Source organism: Chroicocephalus ridibundus, chromosome 18 (genome assembly GCF_963924245.1).
Source record: "Chroicocephalus ridibundus chromosome 18, bChrRid1.1, whole genome shotgun sequence".
Taxonomy (NCBI): domain Eukaryota; kingdom Metazoa; phylum Chordata; class Aves; order Charadriiformes; family Laridae; genus Chroicocephalus; species Chroicocephalus ridibundus.
In genome coordinates, this window is record NC_086301.1 from 1,226,568 (window position 1) to 1,246,236 (window position 19,669).

The window sequence follows — 19,669 nt, forward strand, 5'->3', positions numbered from 1 at the left end:
ATCTTTCTGATAACTTAATTAGGCAACCGCAGCATCTCTGGCAATGTGGGAGGGGGAAGAAAGCGGAGGGAGGGAGACAATTAGCTTAACAAGGCTCAGCACCTGGTAGATGAGATCCTCTTTCCGCAGTCTCCATAATTAAATTAGCAGGCTGCCAATTGTCCCCTCGGCAGAAATAAGCTGCCCTCTGGTATGGGCGCGGGAGCGGCTCCCCGCAGCACCACGCGGGTCCCTGGGCTCCCATCTCCCCCCCATCTCCATCGCCAAGGTCTCTGTGCCAGGTCCTTGTCCCTCCGTCGGGCAGCTCCGGGGGCAAGCAGGGGGCTGCTTGCCGCCCCCCCGGGCTGCCGGCAGGCAGAGGGGCGCAGGCACACCTGGCCTGCCCCTTCGCTGGCTACAGTGATGTGGCTCAAACGGCTGGAGCCATGGAGCCAAGCGCTGCCTGTTTTCCATAATTAATGAATAATTAATTGGGAATGCACTGCAGTCTATTGCAGAGCGGGGACGGGCTTGTGGATCCGTCCCTGCCTCTCCAAACACGCCCCCCCGGCCGCTCCGCAGCTGGCAGGAGAAGGACCAGCTCCTCCGGCAGAAGAGCTCTCCCCGCTCCCGCTCCCCACGACTGCAGCCGCTCTCTGCCCAGCTCACGGCCTGCTGCCACCCTCCTCTCTCCGGGGCTTGCAGCGCCTTTGCGCTCCCCGAATCGCCGCTGTCACCCGAGCAGAGCTGTGCCAGAGCCCCAGGATGGCATGAAACCCACACCCGATTAATCGAAACGTTCAAAGGCGTTTGCAGGAATAACGAGCTGCCAGGGCACCTCGGATCGTGCTGCCGGGGGAGTGCGGAGAAGATGCCCCAGCAGCATCGCCGGGCAGCCGCAGCAGCCCTAAGGAGCAGGGCGGTTTGAAGCTGGGACCTGGGGGACCTGAGGTCCCCAGGATAAGCAGCAGCAGCAACTAAACCCAGGCGGGAGCTCCCCTCAACGCGAGATGGGGAGCATGGCGGGGGCGATGCCTCGCCGGCAGGGCTGCGGGCAGCCCGCACATCCCCGCTCCCGGGGGAGCGGCGCCGGAGGGGAGCTGTAAAGCTTTTATTGCCACACGCTCGGAAAGACTTGCATAACTCACTCGTGGCACTTAACGTGGTCGCCAGGCACTTGTGGCAATAAAAGCTTTACGGTGCTCCACGCCGTCCCGTGCTCCCCTCTCTTATATTTATGCACTCTGCTCCACGGAGCTACCTCCCGCTCTCTTCTAGGGCCTTCGCAATTCTTTTACCTGGCCCTTTTATCTGATGGCTGGAGCAAATAAGGAAGCCAGCAAGCGGGGCTGGGTGTAAATCTCCAGCAGCCACACTGCTGGCAGAATGAAGACGTCTGGCCGCGGCAGAGCCCGTGCCGCCGGCCCGCACGGCGCTTCCACCCGCTCGCCTTCCCCAGCCTGTCACCGGCCACTAATCACAGCAGTAAATCCCGGCTCAGAAGGGTTCGCTAGCGGTTGCTTCCCAGAATATATGGATCCTCGGCTGAACCTCAGCATCCTGCATCCTCCGACGGCACCTCCCAGTGACTGACAAAAAGTGAATGTCATTATTTAACTGGACTCGCGTACATTCCTACGGGTGCTCTCTCCGCACCAGCCCTGCCTGTCCCATTCATCCCAGGAGAAGACCAGCATTTACTCAACTCTGGCCTCTATCCGAGCCCTGGGGCTCCCACATAGATGGGGATTTTGGATAAGGCGAGGAGAGCAGGGCTGGCCGTGCCCTGCGCTGCAGACCCCAGGGGAGAGAAGTCCTCCCCGCACCGCCCTTCGACAGGTTATCCGCAGCCTGCTCTTCCCTTTGCAAAGCCTTGGAGAAGAGCATTAGCTAATCAAGTGGTGGCATCTATAATCAGCTCGGTGCACTCTCTTGCTAACCTGATTCCTAATAAGAAAGTGGTGGATGGGAGGGGAGGGAGGGGGATCAGAGTAAAATCCAGTCCATAAATACCCTGCTGGGTGAGACAGAGAAAGGCAATTGGCCGGCTGCTTCCCCAGCGCGGCTGTGTGTGTCTACATGATTTACTGCAAACACTGCGCTGGCGACGGGCGGCGCCGACCCGACAACTCTGAGGAGGGGAGATACGGGAGCACCGCACAGGCACGGCGCAATCTCAGCGAGTCACTGGGAGGGAATGCATCCGGCTCAATTCATTAGGACTGATAGCTCCCTCAATGGGGCTGAATAATTGATGGCCTGGAGAAGCTTTTAAGATGTTCCGTGCGCTCGGAAGACCGAGAGTATTATTTTTTTAAAAGCTAACACACACAGAAAAACATCGGTGAAGGTGATCCGAGCAAAGGTTAGATGTTTTAATACGCTATGTTTACACCGTAAATCCTTGCTCCACCGCTTGTAAGGGGAAATGGATACGCATGGCTCGGGGCAGCTGCCGGCGCGCAGGCAGGACCAGGTAGCCACGCCGGCAGGAGCCGAGCCAGCTCCCGAGGGCTGCTGTGGTGGGAGCCGAGCTCCCATGGGTGCAGCGTCTGGGGAGCACGGCCAGTGCCCGGCTGCGAGTCCCCTGTGCGACGCTTCCCTGCCTCCGTCCCGCACAGAGATGTCCCCAGCACGACCTGGGCGGCCTCTCCGTCTGATCCAGGGAAAGCCTCTCCACCCGCTTACCTTTCACCGTGACGTGGACGCTCTGGCTGATGGAGAGCTGGGGCTGGATCAGCACGCTGCACAGATATTCTCCTTCATCCATGCCTTTCTGGACGTCCATCAGCTTAAGAGTCCCGTTCTCAAAGACCACTTGGCGGTGGTTATCGGGCAGCAGCAAAGAGTCCTTGTACCACTTGATGGAGTAATATGGGTACCCGATCACCCTGCAGTTGATGAAAGTGTCCCTACCCGCTACGGCTGTTATGTTCTTCATCGCTCGGATGCTCGGGGGACCTACATAGCGGGAGGAAGGAAGAGGCAGGCTAGGTTAATTCCGAAGGGCAGCTTGGTTGCATGCAGATCTGCTGCTGTTTCAGAGCGAGCTTCACAGGCAAAGGAGGTAACCAGAACGGTTGGGACCCAGCCTGGTTCTGGGTGAGGAGCAAAGGAGGAGAGGGCTCCTCTCTGGGCGCAGATGGAGAAAGCCGCTCATGGGCTGCAACCTCCAGCCAGAGCCACTCGCACACGCCTACAAGAGCGCAGCTACGAGCAGGGGCAAATCCCACCCCTGTTTTGCAGGGGCAGCTTCAGCGCTGGGGGAGCCGAGGCCGCAGACGTCGCTGCTGCTGCTCCTCGGAGGAGGGGGGACAGGGGCTGGGAGCACAGTGTGACTCTGCAATGGAGCCGCGGCCGCCCGGCGCAGCCCCACCACGGCTCCTCCAGCAGCGCCTCTGGCCACAGGGGCCGCAGGAGAGACGGGGAGCGTCCCCCACAGCCGCGCTCTCAGCAGGAAGCTGAACTGCGCCGAATATCCTCAATGAGAGATGCTACAAGAACCTGGCTTCCATCGGCAAACATATTTCACCTCTGCTAAAGCACGCCTTTCTGAGCCTCCCGCTGGCAACCCAAGTATGGCCAAAAAGCCCGAGAGTCACCAGTTCGCGCTGGCTTAAGGACTGGGAGAACGCCGCAGGTGAGTATTTCAACAAGAGATTTCATGCATCAATAATTCGATTGTTCTCCCAGCCAGCCGCTGCATAAAATAGCAAACTAATCTAAAGATTAACTCTATCTTGACTCCTCGTCCTAAGGACGTAGCAGGATAACAGCCTAACAGACGCTCAGGATAAGCTGATGGATGGTCTTTCTCGTGCTGGGACACATTTAGAAAAGGAGCAGGAAAAAAGAAATTAACATCTCGCTGTGTAACCGTCTCTTGGGCCTGTCTGAGGGACTCCCTCCATTCCAGGGGAAAAAAAAGCCTGAATCTTATCTAGTGACAGCCCGTCAAGAGCTGAGAGAGGGGGGAAAGGGAGACAAGGGAACGTCCTCGTTGAAAACGCTGCTCTGGCTTCTCATGGCTGAGGGATGAACTTGCTCCAAATTCAATAGTAAACGGCAGCAAAATTCAGACTCTCCCGGGATCGCAGCCAAAAAGCCACTAGATCCATTTCAAACCTGAGACACAGACAAACGCAGCCCTTCAACCCTCTTTCTCAGCAGACAAATAAATGCTACCTTGTCTCTGCCTTGCTCCCACCTGTAAGCCTGGAAGCTTTAATTGGTGATTATTAATGGGCAGGGTCTAATACCGTACCCTGTGCCTGAGAGCGCTCCCTGGAACGCACCGTGCAACACGCTCCAGCCGTAATAACACGGTGATTAACGCGGCCATGGCTTTTAGCAGACAAAGAAAACACAGACATGACAAATCAAAGCTCATTTTCCACGATTTCACGTGCTGCCTCATCATCGTTTGTCATGTAGATCCCTGTGCCGGCGGGCGCATTCGCTGCCGGGGAGCCGGGACCGGGGAGTGCTTGGGGGGCACGGGAGACCCGGGATGCTCCGGTGCCCGCCACCACCTTCCCTGCGTGGGGTCCCTCGGGGAGGTGTTTGCCGACCCTGAGGCGGGGGCTCGGTGGGGCGAGAGCCACCCCGACAGGGAGAGACCCCTGCAAAGCCGAGCGCCAGCTCTCCGAGGCTGCAGGATTGCTTCGCGCTTCCTTCAGCTCGCCACTCTAAACGGCGGGGAGGCTCAGCCCTGCGGGTGGGAGCGAGCGGGGAGCTCGGGGAATGGGGTCGGGGCAGCCAGGGAGACCCGCACGGCCAGGGAGAGGAGAGGGGGAGGCGAGGAGGAGCGCTCGGCCGGGGAACAGAACACAACCAAAAGCCCAGTTAAAGTCCTATTCTGATATTTAAAAGTAGACAGGCACCTCTTACGTTTATTCGCGCTTGGTATTCGGCGCTGCCCACCGAGTTCCGCGCGGTGCACCGGTACACGCCGCCGTCCTTGATCTGCGGGCTCGTCACGTTCATGTGGCTGATGGTGGTGCCGTCCGACATGGTGTACTGGTTGGTGCGGTGCCCGCTGTCCCGCGGGATGGGCTCGTCGTCCAGCGCCCAGGTGACGGTTGGCGGGGGGGCCCCCTTGGCGGCACACATCAGGGAGAACTGCTCCCCGGGGTTGACCACCTTCTCGCTGAAGGAGGAGACGATGCGGGGGGTCCCATCTGGGGGGCACCCAGGGGGAGGGGGGTCAGGGAGCGGCAGCCACAGGCAGCGGCAGTCACCCACCCGCTGGTGGGACGGCTGTGAGCCCCCGCCTGGGGTGGGAACCCCCATCGGCAACAGGCACCCAGCCGTTCCTGCATCCCTGCAGCGAGGGGATGCTGAGAGGGGGCGAGGGGGCTTGTGGGTCCATACAGGCGCTGGCTCAAGGGAACACCAGGCTCAGGGTGCCCATCCCTGGCCCAAACATCCAGCAACCTGCGTCTACACCAGCTCACGAGGACTGGGGAGGGGACGCCTGGCGAGAGGCAGCGTCTCGGTCCAGAGGCTGGGGATGGGCAAGTCACCCCTTACTTTGGTCCTTCCCCCTGTCCTGGCCATGCTGCGTCCCTGAGCCGTTTGTGGATGACCCACAGAGCCAGGCAGCAGGGTGTGAGCAGCGTGGCCCCAGGAACCCCCACCCCTCCGGGTCTCACTGCTCTCCAGCCATGCACGAAGCATCCCGGCGTGGCCCAGGGATGCGGCAGCTCGGTGAGGGGCAGAGAAAAGCCCCCGCCCCAAGAAGCCAGCTCACCCTCCAGCGTGATGATGGAGAAGTCCTGTGCCGTCTGGGACTTGCGGGTGGCAAAGCACTGGTAGGCCCCGGAGTGGCTCTTCTGCGCGGCCGTGATGAGGAGGGTCTCGTTGCTGATGCCCCGGATGGAGATGTAGTCATCCACCACCACCAGGTCCGTGTTGCGGTACCAGCGGATGATGTACTCGGGGGACCCGCTGAGGGCACAAGAGAGGATGACGGTGCTGCCGATGCCCGTCTTGAGCTTCTTTGGTGTGAGGGTCACACGCAGAGGGTCTGTGCGAGAAAGGGCGAGAGTGGGCGAGGCGTTGGCGGCGCCATCTCGGCACCACCATCCTCTCTCTGCCTTTCCTGCTCTGCTATCACCAGTGCGACTACACATAAAATGTCACTGCACAATAAGGCGGTGGCCCCCTGCCACCCTCCCTGCTGACATCCCCTGCTTTTGACATCAGCCCTGAGCCTCCAGCAGGGGTGCCGGCACTGTTGGGGAGGCAGCAGGACGGCTGGGAGAAGCCATCGCAGCGGGTGACGTGGCCGGTGTGCTGAGGGACAGCACTTGGGACATGGAGGGCGGCTCCCAGCAGGCTGCCAGTGCCCGGGCAGTGCTGTACTCCCCATGGTGCTGCTCCAGGTAAGGTAGCCATGGCATGTGCCAGCGCTGGCACCGCCGGGATGCCGGTGGCAGGAGGAACCCCCAGGAACAAAGCACATAATAAATACATGGCCTGCCTGGATAGCATTTACTGTTTGGTTGGAGCTTATTTTATAAAAATCAACCAAACAAAGTGCAGCGGCACCTAACATAAAACCGATGTCGCCATCCAGCAATTTACATCCCCCGGCATCACTCTGAGTTTTCCCGAGGCCCCTCTCCCTGCCCGACTGAAGCGGTAAATCAGAGGATGTCTGCGGGTGCGCCACTGCAGCACGATAAACCTTCCGCAAGCGTTCGGAGCACCACATCAGACACGCTGCGACGCAAGACAGCGGCTTCCAGCATGCCACATGCCACGCCGAAATACAGGGCTTGTAATTTATACGGCTGTATAAAACCTTTAAGGCTTTATCTTTAAGAAGGCGGCAGGACTGAAGCATCCCCGCCGGCTCTCACCTATGACCGTGAGGGTCCCCGTGACCTCTGCAGACCCGAAGGTGTTGGTCACCTCGCAGATGTAGGTCCCGCTGTCCTCCACGCGCAGGTCGCTGATGGTCAGGCCCGTGATGCGCTTGCTCCAGCGGCTGTCGGCGGGGAGCGGGCGCCCGTCCTTGATCCACCGGACGGCCGGGTTGGGGTAGCCCGAGGCGATGCAGGGCAGCTCCACCAGCCGGCCAGCCTTCACCTCCCTGGACTGGAAGCTGTCTAGCATCGTGGGGATGGACTCCGCTGGGTCTGGGTTCGGAAAGGAAATGGGCTCACAGGGTGAAGAGGAGGTGGCAAGGCTTCTCCCCACCGTGTCCCCTCGACATCGGCCGGGAGAGCGCGTCTCCCTGTGAGCCAGTGGCTCTGCTGGGCAGGAGCGCAGGACACCAGCCCTATCCTCCGCTGGGCATGGGGCCAGGGCAGCAGGCTCGTGGGGAGGGAAAAAGGCATCTCACTAGCTGACGGGATGAATAAACTCAGCACCGGAGGAATTACTCAAGGTGACACCTAATTGGTGCAAAATACACAAATTCTGTGGCACATTTCAAAATTTACAAGCAAAGGGGCCCATCAGGCAGCTAGGAAAGGAGAAAATTAATCACCAAATCTCAGGCGTGAAATTAAATTCCAGGGGAAAGAAACCTCTTTCATTACTCCCAAGCAGAAGTAAAACGCCGTGACGTGTAAATAATGACAGTGACCAGGAGGGGACCAAGCCAGACCAAATGCCCACGGAGAGGGGATGATACACGCGGTGGCTGCCGGTGCTCCTCAGGGGCCATGCAGCGGGACAGCCACGGGTGGGACAAGGGACCCGCAGGTCTCTAAGAGGCTGGGGCAAGGTCAGGCAAGTGCCAGCCTGGCCGTCCCAAACCCCTTCCCTACCCTCTGTGGGGTTAATTCGAAGAGCCAGCGCGGGAGCCCCAGCCTACGCACCCAAGGACAGAAAAAGCATATGGCAGAAAGCGGGCACGGCGACGTGGCTGGGAGTCGGACGAACTCCCTCCTGAGCAGAGTAATTTGGGCAGTCAGCGGAGTCGGCAGCGCCCCGAGACACCCGGCACTACGGACTGCGCTGCCTCCGCTGCAGTATCGCTTGCATGTTCGTCACATCGCGTCAGGCTGCTCACATCGCGGGCTGTCGCATCGCATCGCCTCGCGCCCCATCGCCCCTCGCTCGGGGTGCTGCGCAGCACTGCCGCCTGCCGCAGCCAGCACCGGGGGGGGCTGCGGGCCCGGGGGCACACGCCAGGCAGCACGAACCCCCTGTGCAGCCCCAACGGGACCTCCCACCCCCGCATCGGGATGTCCTCTCGCTGCGGGGACCGGAGGTAGCGATGCCATTGCTCCCTGCTGCACCACCAAGGGCAGGCAGAGCAGCGGGCATGCAGGCAGGGCTGGATAGAGGAGCCCCCCAGGCCCTTCAGGACAGGGGTCCCCCCCGCCAGCATCACCAGGGGTCGCGCACTCACCTGAGACCGAGAGCCTGGCTCCGTTGCTCTGCCGCGTCTCCCCGCTGTACTTGTGCTTGGTGATACACCTGTAGGTGGACAAGGCATCTTCCTTCTGCACGTCCGATATGTACAAACCTCCATAAGAAGTAATAAAAAACCTATTTTCTGGAGACACAAAGGGAGGAGAAGGGTGAGAGAGCCAGCCCCGACCCAGCGCGTCATCTCCCAGGCTCTGAGCACCTGGGTCAGGCAAAGCCCCTGCACTCAAGGCAGGGAACTGGAGCCTTGGGCACCCCGACAGCACTGGGGTGCAGCCTCTGGCTTCACCTTTAGGGGACGAAGTTTCAGGCAGACTGGTGAAGTCCAGCCAAAACGCGCAAGCAGCAGCACTTGCCTTAGCAGCCTCCTGTGTGCAAGAGCAGCCCACCTCCCTCGGCGGCAGCACTCACCCTGCGGCAAACACACCTGCCCAGGCACAAAGATGGGCTCGGGGTGTCCCTACAGGCACCTGCGCTCCCTGGGGTCAGATTTGGGGGATTCAGCCGAGGCAGCCTCCCGCAGCCCTCTCCTCTCCCTGCCCCACGGTACGGGCTCTGGGCTGGCCACCGAGTGGCAGTGACACGGTGGCCACGGTGGGTGAGGAGAGCACATGGCACAACGCTCCGCCAGCACAATGCTCCACCGCATCGCCACGCGCTGCATAGCAACACGGCAATTAAAAAAGTGAATCCGTCCCGCTGAGTTAATAATTAGCTTAACTTACTGAGAAGCATGCGAAAACAAATAAGGGCCGGAGCTGCCATTGGAGCGCTGGGGGAGGATGGCAGGCGAGCAGGCAGGGCAGCACAGCCCCGGCAGCGCTGCCGGAGCAGCCCCCTCCAGCCAGCAGGTTTTGGAGCCTGGCGCACACCAGAGCATGCCGGGAAAGAAGTTTTCAACTCGCTCATGAAGCCTTCCCCTATAATTCATCATGAATATTAAGAGTAATTAACTTCGAAAGACCTGCGCTGTGGCCCAATTTAGCGGCTACGTGGAGAGCAGGGTAAGCGGTGGCACCGGAGAGATCTCCTGCCCAGTGCCAGCGCTGACAGAGACAGCAAGCCTCTGACCCCGGGTTCTGGGGGTCCCTTGGGGTTTATTCCAGCACCAGCCACCACCGAGCCTCAGCTGGGACGGGGCGGTCCATCTGCTCGGCTGCACCACGTTTGCCAGCCAAACCACCCCCTGCCAAACACGGCAAGCGCAGAGAAGCAGAAGGTAATTAATAGAGCTCAAGGGTCAGACTTGAAACCTTTAAACCTAGTCTTCAAATCAGCAACGTCTGCAAACGACCCCTTCAAGTCCTGCACCATGCTTGGCAAACCAGGACCAAGTCGCTGGGGAGAATCGACTGTTTTTTCTTCCAGCACCTTTTGCAAGCACCTGGATATGCTCAGTTTAGGTGGAGGAAAGCGCCATGGTTGAACCCGTAAGAGCAGGAGAAACACGGGGAGAATCTGGGACCTAAAGGCAGAAGAGAGCGGCCTGGCTCTGCCCAGCCGGGGCAGGAGCACAGAACCCTCTCCCTGCAAGCGCTTGAGGCCACAGGCTGGCAGAAACCAGCGCTCTTCTCCCGGGGAAGGAGATGCACTCCCCCGGAGCGCATCCCCGGCAGGAGCCAGGGCGATGCCAGCCCGGAGCTCTGCTGGCACTCCCCCCTTCCAGCTGCGGCTTAGCTACATGTGCACATTTGACTCTAATTGCTTGATATGAGAGTATTAGGGACTCTAAACGGCAAAGAAATAGCAACCTTAATAAAATGCGAACCTGGCTGCGGTTAACAGGAGGCACAGGCAGCCGCCGGGCTGGCAGCCCCGGGCAGATTCTCCCTGGACGCAGCGGGAGCACGAGCGCTGCGGTGTGCCACGGGCACCGGGGTGGCCGTCCCCACATCCCCCGTGAGCTTCCACCCCGCCACAGCATCCCACGCCCCCGTCCCTGCTCAGAGGGGTCAGGGGCTCCCCAGCCAAAACCTCCGGGGCGGTCGTGCCTCGACGGCACAGCGCGGCACCCCCAGTGCAGCGGCACCCCCAGTGCAGCGGCACCAGTACGCGACTGGGAGCAGCCGCTCCGCGCCGCCGATCGGAGGCGTCGAGAGATTCGTACAAACCTCCGTAAAAGGGAAGGGGGGCGGGTGGGGGGAGGGAGCAGCCCCGCAAGCGCACTGAAATAACATGCAAATCAACCATTAATTTTTCATCTCCCATCAAACCAGTAAGCGAACAACATTGGCTGCACTGGAATTTGAGACGGGGGGAGCTGGTTTCCATGGTAACGGGGGGGCTGTATTTCACAAAGTGCTGGCAGCCCCAACTGCCCCCCCCACACACACACATGCTGGCACACAGGCACGCGTCCGTGCATGGCGAACCGCAGCCCCGTTTGCGGACCCACCGTGCTCCTCCTCTGGAAACAAAGCCCTGCGAGAGCTGGAGCGATGCGCAAGGAGCCAGCGGACCTCCCGGATGGCAGGAGGTGACAGGGACAGTGACACGTGGGAGCATCGCTGAGCGGGAGGGCAAACCCAGCCCTGCCCGGGGCTGCCCGCGGCCCCCACAGCGCGCTGGAGCTCCCCAGACGTCACAGCCCACGCACCCAAGATGAAGCCCCCGAGCCGGGGCTCGAGCCAGAGCAGCAGCCCCAGAGACAGGCACAGGCAGAAAATCCGCAGGTTTTAGTATCCACCTCTCTACCCCGCAATCCATCTGCCCCCTTGCAAGCCATGGCTTTAAAGATACCGTTCCATTAAATATAATGTCTACAACCTGACAGCACAGCACCCGTATTCTTTTTCTTTTTTCCCACCCAGAAAAAATAACTCCATCGAGGAGCGTTACACTGGTCCAAGGGAGACATGCAGGGCAGCAACTGATGTAAACAGCTCCAACAGAGACCTCACCGACGTGACTTACTGCCGAGTTTGCCAGCGAGATTAACGTCGAAGGTCGCCGAATAAAATCAGATCTTTCTGCCTGCCAGGAGGTGGAAAAGCTTTATGGGAAGCAAAGAATTAAGTACATCCGTGGCCAGGCTGGAGTGATGTGCCTCTAATAACTCTTCCAGCTAGACCTGAGCCTTTGGAAATGCCCCAAAGCCCCCGGCGTCCCTCTCGCCCACCCCTGCGAGAGAGGAGCAGGGCGGCCAGGAGCCCCACCGGCTTGTCCCTCGCCCAGGGAAAAGCACAAGGGCGAGAGGGGGACTTCTCCTGCCCGGCAAACGTTAGGAGGGTCTCTCACCGCATACACGCACGCAGACAAGCGCACGCTCGCTGCCACCGAAATCCTCTGCCTGTGGTGGCCACGGAACTCCAGCAGCAGTCCCAGGGGCCTTCCCATTTCAAGAGAAAAATTGCAGTCGATACAGGTTACCAGCTACCGCTCCATCCAATATAGATTTATAAAAACAATGGGGTCAGGGCTTCAGGAGGGAGCACATTTTATAGTTCATAAGACTAATGAGATAACTTTCCCTTGGTACTCTGAGGCCAATATTTCCTTACGCAGTCTATTTTAACTGCTAGAGAATCAATAGGTGCCAGCGTTTATGAATTAGCCATACTTGAGCATATGCATCCCAAGGCATCCCGGACAAATCCAATAACTGTTTGGTGCTATTTCTGGCCACGTTTAAAGTGACTAACGCCTCCCGGGGGGGGAAAGCACGGAGAGGGAAGCCCCAAAGAATGAAGCCTGTGATTTTCCGCTGCTGCCGTAACGGCACTTTTTTGCTGCTGCTGCTGCTCCAGGATGCCTTTAGCCCTGTGTGGGGCTCGCCCCGGGGACGAGGAGCGAGCTGGGGTGGGCCAGCAAACCCAGACAGCAGGAAAACACTTGCCCGACCCTGGGGCATGGCACCGCATGGCACCGCTCACCCCGTCTCTCTGCCCGATGGATCGCAGGCACCTCCCTCCCCAGGACAGCCCAAGTGCCGGGACACGGTGCCCAGCTGGGATGGGGGACACAGGGCAGAGGAGGGGGCTGGCAAGCGGTGGCCACGCACCAGAGCTGCCTTTCATCTCAGCAGGCTGAGCCCAGCCCGGTGCCACAGCTAATACCCAAAGCAGAGGGGGCCTGGACCGGGCGCCAGGTAAAAGATCCATCCACCCATCCCCGAGATGTTAAAGGAGGAACCGCCACTGGAGCTCAATGCAAATTTAATAAGAGTCACACGATATCTGACAGATTTATTTACATGTTTGCCTGCAGTGGGAGTCCCGGGGGAGGCGTAAGGCGGTCGCCTTTGGAAGGCAGCGCATCCCTCCCGCGTGGCCGAGCCACCACGCACCCGGCCAAACCTTCCCACCTCCGGCCTCCGTGGGCAGCTGTAGGACAGCCCACGCCAGCCGAGCGCGTGGCTCAGGCTTTGCACCACGGGGACCCCCTCTCTCCTCCTCCTTCGCCTGAAGGGAGCACCGTGCCCCCAGAAAAAACCTCCTCCCCCAGAAGCCGCGGTAGCTGCGTCCGCAGCAGCCCGGGCTGTGCCGCGTGCCGGGGCTTTGCCGGGAGCATCCCCCTGCAGACCCAGAGATGCGGAAAGGAAGGCAGCCCCAACAGGAGCCCTTTCCCAGCGGCGGGCAGGCACGCCAGCCACACGCCTGCTGCTGCCGGAGGCTGCCGAGCCGGAGAGGGGGAAACAGCAGAGGAGGGGTGGAAGTCGGGGAGTCGTGACGGGCTTTCCGCCTCCCCGCCTTAATCTCCTTTATAAGCACGGCTCCATCTCCTCCCGTTACAGGATTAACACCCATCTCTCATTCTCCTCTTGCAACAAGATTTTATTTCTAATTACGCTGTAATAAAACCGGGCGCGCTCCCAGGGCTTCTTCCAAATGACTTGTCGACACCAGGCGAGATTGGATCCTGCTCGGGCCCCTTGCCTGCGCCGCTGCCTGACGTTCATTAGGCATGCATGAGGGAGAGGTTTTAAGAATGGAATTGCATTTAAATGGCTTTTCTGAGAGGGAGAGATGAAACAAAAAAGAGAGAGAGAGAGAAGCAAAAAGCAGGAAAGGTTTAAAAGGAGGATGTCATTGTCACCTCCCTGTCACAGCACTGCCCAGCAGCCGCGGTGCCAGGTCCCCTCTCCTGGGCACCCCAGGGACCCGGGGCCGGGAGGAGCCCTCCGTCCCTTCGGATCAGCCAGGCACGGGGCTTTCCCTCCCCTGGCTCCCCCTGGCAGAGCCCATCCCACACACGGCAGAGCCGCAGCTCGGCAGCGGATGCTTTTCCGGTGAATTAGCTCCCGACACGTTAGAGAATTACCGGCAGAACCCCAGCCTGCTGGCGACAAGTCAACAAATACAACAGGAAACACTGTGGGTTTTTTCCCTGAGTGTCAAGTTTGTCGCTGACCACCAGATTTATGGCCTGGAGAGAGCCGGTGGCACGGGGTGTACAAACACCCTCCACGAACGGCTGGAGAGAGATGTTAACCACAGCCTCCGGCCGGCAGCTGCCAGATTCCAGCTCCTGCCTGAGATGCGGCTCCGCAGCTGCAATGGACCAAGGTGCGCGGCTCCCGGGCCCTCTCCTCCCACCCACGGCACAGACAGCACCCAAGAGGATGGCAACCAGGGGCACAAAGCGCCGAGCGCCTCCCCCTGCCCTGCAGAGATGGGGTGCCCAGGGCACTGGGGTCTCCCCCACCTACGTCGCCGCTGCCGCCGCAGGGCACCAACGGTGAGGTTTACCGGCAGAAACAGCCTCCAGAGCCAGGGATTTTCTTGGCAAAGCTTAGGAAATGCACACCAAAAAAAAACTGGTAAAATCAGCTCTGTGCACTGGCAATCCTGCTCCCCACAGCCGGGGAGTGAGCGGCCAGCACGTGGCTCGTGGGAGCACGGGGGCCAGACCCAGCCTCTCCAGACCTCCCGGGCTCTCGCCAGCTGCTCGGGTGCAACCCCCACCACAAAAATTAATCACCGGCAGCATGACAAATAGTTTCCAACGAAGCAGAGGAAGTTAATCTGTTCACAGACACTCCAGTTGCAGGGAGCGAGAGGCGGAGAATAAATGACTGCCTTCGCAAGGGGCCTGCCGGGTGGGAATCACCGTGTTAAAGCTCCCCCCGCGCAGTGCCCCGCTCTCCCTGTCCTGAAGCGCGCATCCTCTCCCGAAATCTTACAGGCCACATAACAACTAGCATCTCTGGCACTTCACTCCCGGATGGCTTCACCGTCTGCATTTCTCTCTCTCTGGGCACCGAAGGCGTAAGAGAGGTTCCGATTTTGTGCAGGGGAAGCTTTTTGGAAGGGAAGGCAAAAGGCTGCGTTTCAGATCTGCGAACGCAATCCAGGTAGGTGCTTGAGGAAATCACAAATGCTAATGCCGTTGCACCTGAGAAAATGGAAGGTGTTGCTATTGCTGTACTATTTCACACAGGCGGTGGCTCCATTCTCCGTCCCCACTTGCCTTGCTCGCAGCCTGCGGTTCCCGCTACCTGGACGCCAATTCCCAGATACGGGCTCGCAACTCGGCAAACTTGGGAAAACAGATGTTAAGAAAGATCTCTGTCTATCAGCTCCCTCGGAAGCAAGGTATCCAGCAGGGCTGGTAGGAGTGATTAAATCAAGAGTAATTATTTACCAAGGGGCCAGTCTCGCAACTCATTTTCACGGGAGTACATCCCGACTTTGGCTGCCCACGGGAACCGGATTCACAGGGGCCTCAGCGAGAGCGGAGTTGGCCTCTCCGGGCTTTAATCCGCCTCCGAGACACCGCAGCTGTTTGAGCGTTTGTGGGCACACGCCTGCTCAAACAAGAGCCAGGCGCAGGTGGCGAGGGCCAGGAGTGTTTGGGGACACTTTGCTTTGTTTGTGTACATCGCAGTGAAAAGGAGACACTTTCACTGAAACAAAGCCAGGAGGAAATTCCCTTTGGGAAAGAGCAGCTCTGCAGAGCGGGGCCAGGGCCAGGGCTGGGGGTCGCCCGCGGAGCAACCCCCCCCTGCGCTGGCACTGTCAAAGGAGGAGGAGGAATTAATCTCCCGAGGTGGTTCGGAGCCGTCTAATACCAGCAGAAAATTACAGAACAGGATGAAGAGCATTACAAAATGAATAGGAGGGGACTAGAGATTTCCATGGCTAATCCTGTTAACGAGACAATTTCTTATCAAACTCATTATGTGGCAGAAAGCGGAGGGGAGGGAGGGCCTGGGGAGGGGGGGACCGGGGAAGGTGGGGAGGAAAGACGACGCCAGGCAAAGGCATCCCGGGGGGAACCCGGACCCGGCAGGAGAGAGCCGCGTCTCCCCGAGCCCAGCCCACGACGCTGCACCTCCATATCGCACGCACCGCTTTAGCGAGACTTGTATTTCTATTTCCAAGGAGAGCTAAATATTACTAGAGTGACATTTACCACAAAATAGTGCCGTCTGCTTCAGATGTAATACCAGTCCTCTCCCATTGCTCAGCTGCAACGGGTAGAGATTATGGCAGGCATAAAAAAAAAATAAATATATATATATATATTTAAAAATCCATCGAGATAACACTCGTTTCGAAAAATGATTTTTCTAGTGTAATTTTTTTTTTTTAACCTCCTATTACGACGAGCCTCATTTTCCAGCAGGAAGCAAAATGAAAGGCTTGAGTCCGCAGGTTGAACGCGTGTCTGCCTCCGCTCCGGCAGCGGCTTCGGCGCAGGCTGGGGACCCGGGGAGGCAGTGTGGCGAGGACTCTGCCCAGCGCTCCCTGCCCACCGCCAGCTGACGCCTGTCCCCCCTGCAGGAGCAGAGCAGGCTGGCACGGCAAACCGCGGCTGCCGGACAGGCTCAGCCGTTCCCGAAAAATCTCAGCACGTTCCCCACCAGCCCCTCCACCTCCTGCCCCCCAGCCACTGCTGCACTACGCTACTTCGTGTGCAGTGGTTAATTTTTTATTTATTTTTTTTTTAATTTGCTATTTAAAAAAACCACTGAACTAGTCAGATTTCATGCTAATGAGAAGGGAATCTGGATCGAGGACTGTGCAAAAATTTGCATCTCAAAGAGGAAAACAGGAAGTCACTGAGAAAGGAAAATCCACCGCCGAGGTAGCATCGTGTATGGCCATAATTAGGCTAATGCTGCCTCTGTTCTGTCAGCTCATTTCCATCAGCCCCAGGGTGTTGGGGGACAACAGATCCCCTTCCCCACCCTCCCGCAGCACTGAGACGCATAGCCCCGGCGCGAGGCATGAAGTACGGCACGGGGAGCGCTGGCCCCGCACGGGACCACGGAGGGTTTGCGAGGAAGGACGTGCATCTGGAGAGCCTTCTCCAACGGCACCACCAACGCGGTCTGCCCCTGGCACGCTGCCCGCCCGAAGGGAGAAAATATCGCAGCACCCTGGTGGTGTCTCAGTGATCACCTCCCCGTCACCGCGCTCTCCCCCAGAATGGCCCTACGAGGTGGCCCAGCCTGCCCAGACCAAGGTCATGGCAAACACACGGCTCTGCCTGGCCACAAACCCGGTGCCGGTCCCCATCGCCTGCCCTGGCACCGGCTGCCGAGCAGAAACCGGCGGCAGGGAACAAGCGATCGTTGTCCCCCATTTTGAGAGGGGCTGATTTGCAGTGCTCCATCAATTTCCCCCTGATTTTTTAATTGGGTTTTGTTGCCGCTGTAGACATTACTGTACAAACAATTCCAAATAGCTCTAACCAAGATATTTGCTCATAAAAATCCATCACCAACGCCGGGAATGACAGAAATGGAAAATGCCTAATGAAAACAAAAGGGAAAACAACAGGTACTTCAGTCCTTTGCCATCCATCACCAACCTCGGGTTATTAAAAATACGGGAGGGAAAAAAAATCCTCACATCTGCAATCAAATCTTGAGAAATCTTGAAAAGACAAATACCCGCATAGGAGGAAATTCTTTGCCCCCACTTCAGTCTGCAGGAGTTTCGCCATAATTATAATAAGAGTAAGGCTGCTGGATAACACGAGAATTATTTTCCCCACTTACATTGTCAAATGATCATCTTGCCCTGCAGTGAAATCTCAATAATTATAATGCTGAACCACAAAAGAACAAAGAAATAAAAAAAAAAAAAGGCAAAAAAAAAAAAGCGGTGTTTTCTTCCAGGGAGTTGCGGGGGGGGAGGGGGGAGACTGATGGCAGGACTGAAAGTGCGTCCTTTCTCTAATTATCTTTCTCAGGGCCGCGCATCTCTCACCCGAGCGGCGAGAAACCCTCCACTGCCTTCCTCCGAGCCCCCGCCGAGCTCCAGAGCGCGTCGGATGGAGCAGGCACCTCTGTGCCCGCGGCCGTGGGGCTTCCCCTCCAAGAAATGGGTGGTTTGGGAGGAGAGGGAGGCACAGCATCGCCCGTCACCCCCCCGCGCAGCCCCCCAGCTCTGCGGGGCCCTCCCCGGCCGGGCTTGGCCGTGGGACGGAGGGATCACCGGCCGCAAAGCCGTCCCTGCCTTCGCAGCCAGTCCAACACCCGCCGCCCATCCACGGGGGAAAGCGAGGGGAAATCAAAGGGAAAGGGGACAGAGAAGGGAAGGGGGGTTGGGGGGGGGGTAAAGGAGGCGAACAAGAAAAACAAGACGACAGAACGCTTGCTCCACAGCCCTCGGCTAAATTACAAACCGGTTTACTGAGGTGGAAAGCTGCAGTGAGCTGAGGAGGAATATGTGGAAACCATCTGCAGATTTAAAAATAATCTATTTTACGATCACCCTCGAACATATTCTTTTGCAGAAACCAAATAGGATTTGTTGTTGTTGTTTTGTGCAAACTGTGAGGGAAAAATTACTAGAAACATGCAGGGGGTTTTGCCTTCTTGAGTACTGAGAGGCTAAATATGCCCTTCCTTATGTTTAGAATAGTAACAGTCATCTTAAAATTAACTTGGTCTGCATCAGAGCTTAAAAACAGTTGCAATTCAGAGCCTGCAGAAAGCAGGACAAACCTGCACTGGGATATCTAGCGCTTCTAGCTGACAGATGTCTTCCTACATACAGTAAATATAGGTCGTCTTTTCCTACCCAGAGAACTGTAGATCTTAATTAACCAGGCCACTAGCAGCATATGTAATGATTTTTTGCAGCTTGCGAAGCAAACCTCCCCTTGATTAGGTGGAGGGAAAAGACGCCGCCTGCGGGAGGGAACCCTCTCCCCCTGGCCCGCCGTCCTCGCCCCAGCAAACCTCGGGCTGCAGCTCCCCTCGTTATTTCACGCCAGGAAATCTGCCTAACGAGATGAGAAGGGTGCGGAGCCCGCATCGGCCTCTCCGCCGAGCGCAGCCAACGGCCCTACCCCGAAAGCTCGGCTTTTCCAACGGCAGCCAGAGGGGGTTATTAAGCTTTGCAGACTAAACCGCGCTCCTCCTTGTAAGCCACTTCTGGATTAAATTATCTCCAGGCTCGGAAAGCCAGAGACAAAACGAGCTAATGCAATTCATGCTGCATTACGATAACGCCGTGCCGAGCCCCGGGCGGAGGGGCAGTTGGCGCTGGGACGGGCGAGGGCAGGCGGCAGCACCCACGGCTCTCGGTGCCCGACGAGAAGGCATCGGTAAAGGGGAGCGAACCGCAGCCCGTCTGTGCCGAGGGGAAGGAGGAAGAGATGAGCTGGGTGAAGTCTTCCAGGACAGCAGCCACACACCACCTGAATGAGGGCATCCATCAAGAACCCACCTTTGCACCCACATGGCACTCTGAATCTGGTCTTTAAAAACCCCTTGAATTAGTGGGAAGGGAGCTCGGAGCACAAGCACACGGCCTGGATCCTCTTACAGACAGCATTCCTACAGCCAGGAATACTCTTGGCAGGGCAAGAAGAGCACGAAGAGACCCACTCGCAAAGGTCGAACTGTCGATGCTGGGGATGCTCTGGCTCTCCAGCAAACGGAGCGAGAAGCTTCCTAGAGCCTGCGGGGGGAAGACACGAGGCCAGACAGCTCCCCCTGCGACAGGGAAAACTGGAAGAGAGCTGCACATCGCTGCCCTGCGCCAGGCTTAAATGAATCCTGCTAAAGCCAAGACCTTGTTTTGATCTGCTAGGAAAAGCCAAAAGCCTCACAAAATGAACTCCTGTTGCCTAAAATTCAGGAGTGAAGTGGAATGATCCCACGCTGCCGCTCACTGCCACTGTCCCACGTGTCCGCACAGACACGCGCAGTGCGTCTCCTCCTCCCCTCCCAACTACTCACCGGGGGAAAAAAAAAAAAATCAGCGAATGCGACTCGAACAAAGAGCAGAACTTCCTCCCCGCTCATTAGCGCTGGAAAAGCAACAGAAAAAAAAATCCCTAGGACATAACCTCCTCTCTTCAGCTCTGAAGTCTGAATGGCTCAAGGAGAGGGTGGTTGGGT

At 58.3% G+C, this 19,669-nt stretch overlaps 1 protein-coding gene across 2 annotated transcripts in view; it reads right to left on the bottom strand.

The window, feature by feature from the left end:
- Positions 1 to 19,669, bottom strand: part of DSCAML1 (DS cell adhesion molecule like 1) — a 113,670-nt gene that overhangs the window by 27,431 nt on the left and 66,570 nt on the right. The window contains exons 4-8 of one of the 2 annotated variants that reach the window (XM_063355342.1): positions 8,348 to 8,494; positions 6,846 to 7,124; positions 5,732 to 6,007; positions 4,863 to 5,159; positions 2,668 to 2,940 (exon numbers count right to left, since the gene is read on the bottom strand). In XM_063355342.1, coding sequence (XP_063211412.1) covers positions 2,668 to 2,940; positions 4,863 to 5,159; positions 5,732 to 6,007; positions 6,846 to 7,124; positions 8,348 to 8,494 — 1,272 coding nt within the window. Of the gene's footprint in view, positions 1 to 2,667; positions 2,941 to 4,862; positions 5,160 to 5,731; positions 6,008 to 6,845; positions 7,125 to 8,347; positions 8,495 to 19,669 lie in introns of those variants that run through there. The other variant, XM_063355343.1, reaches the window with a different exon arrangement.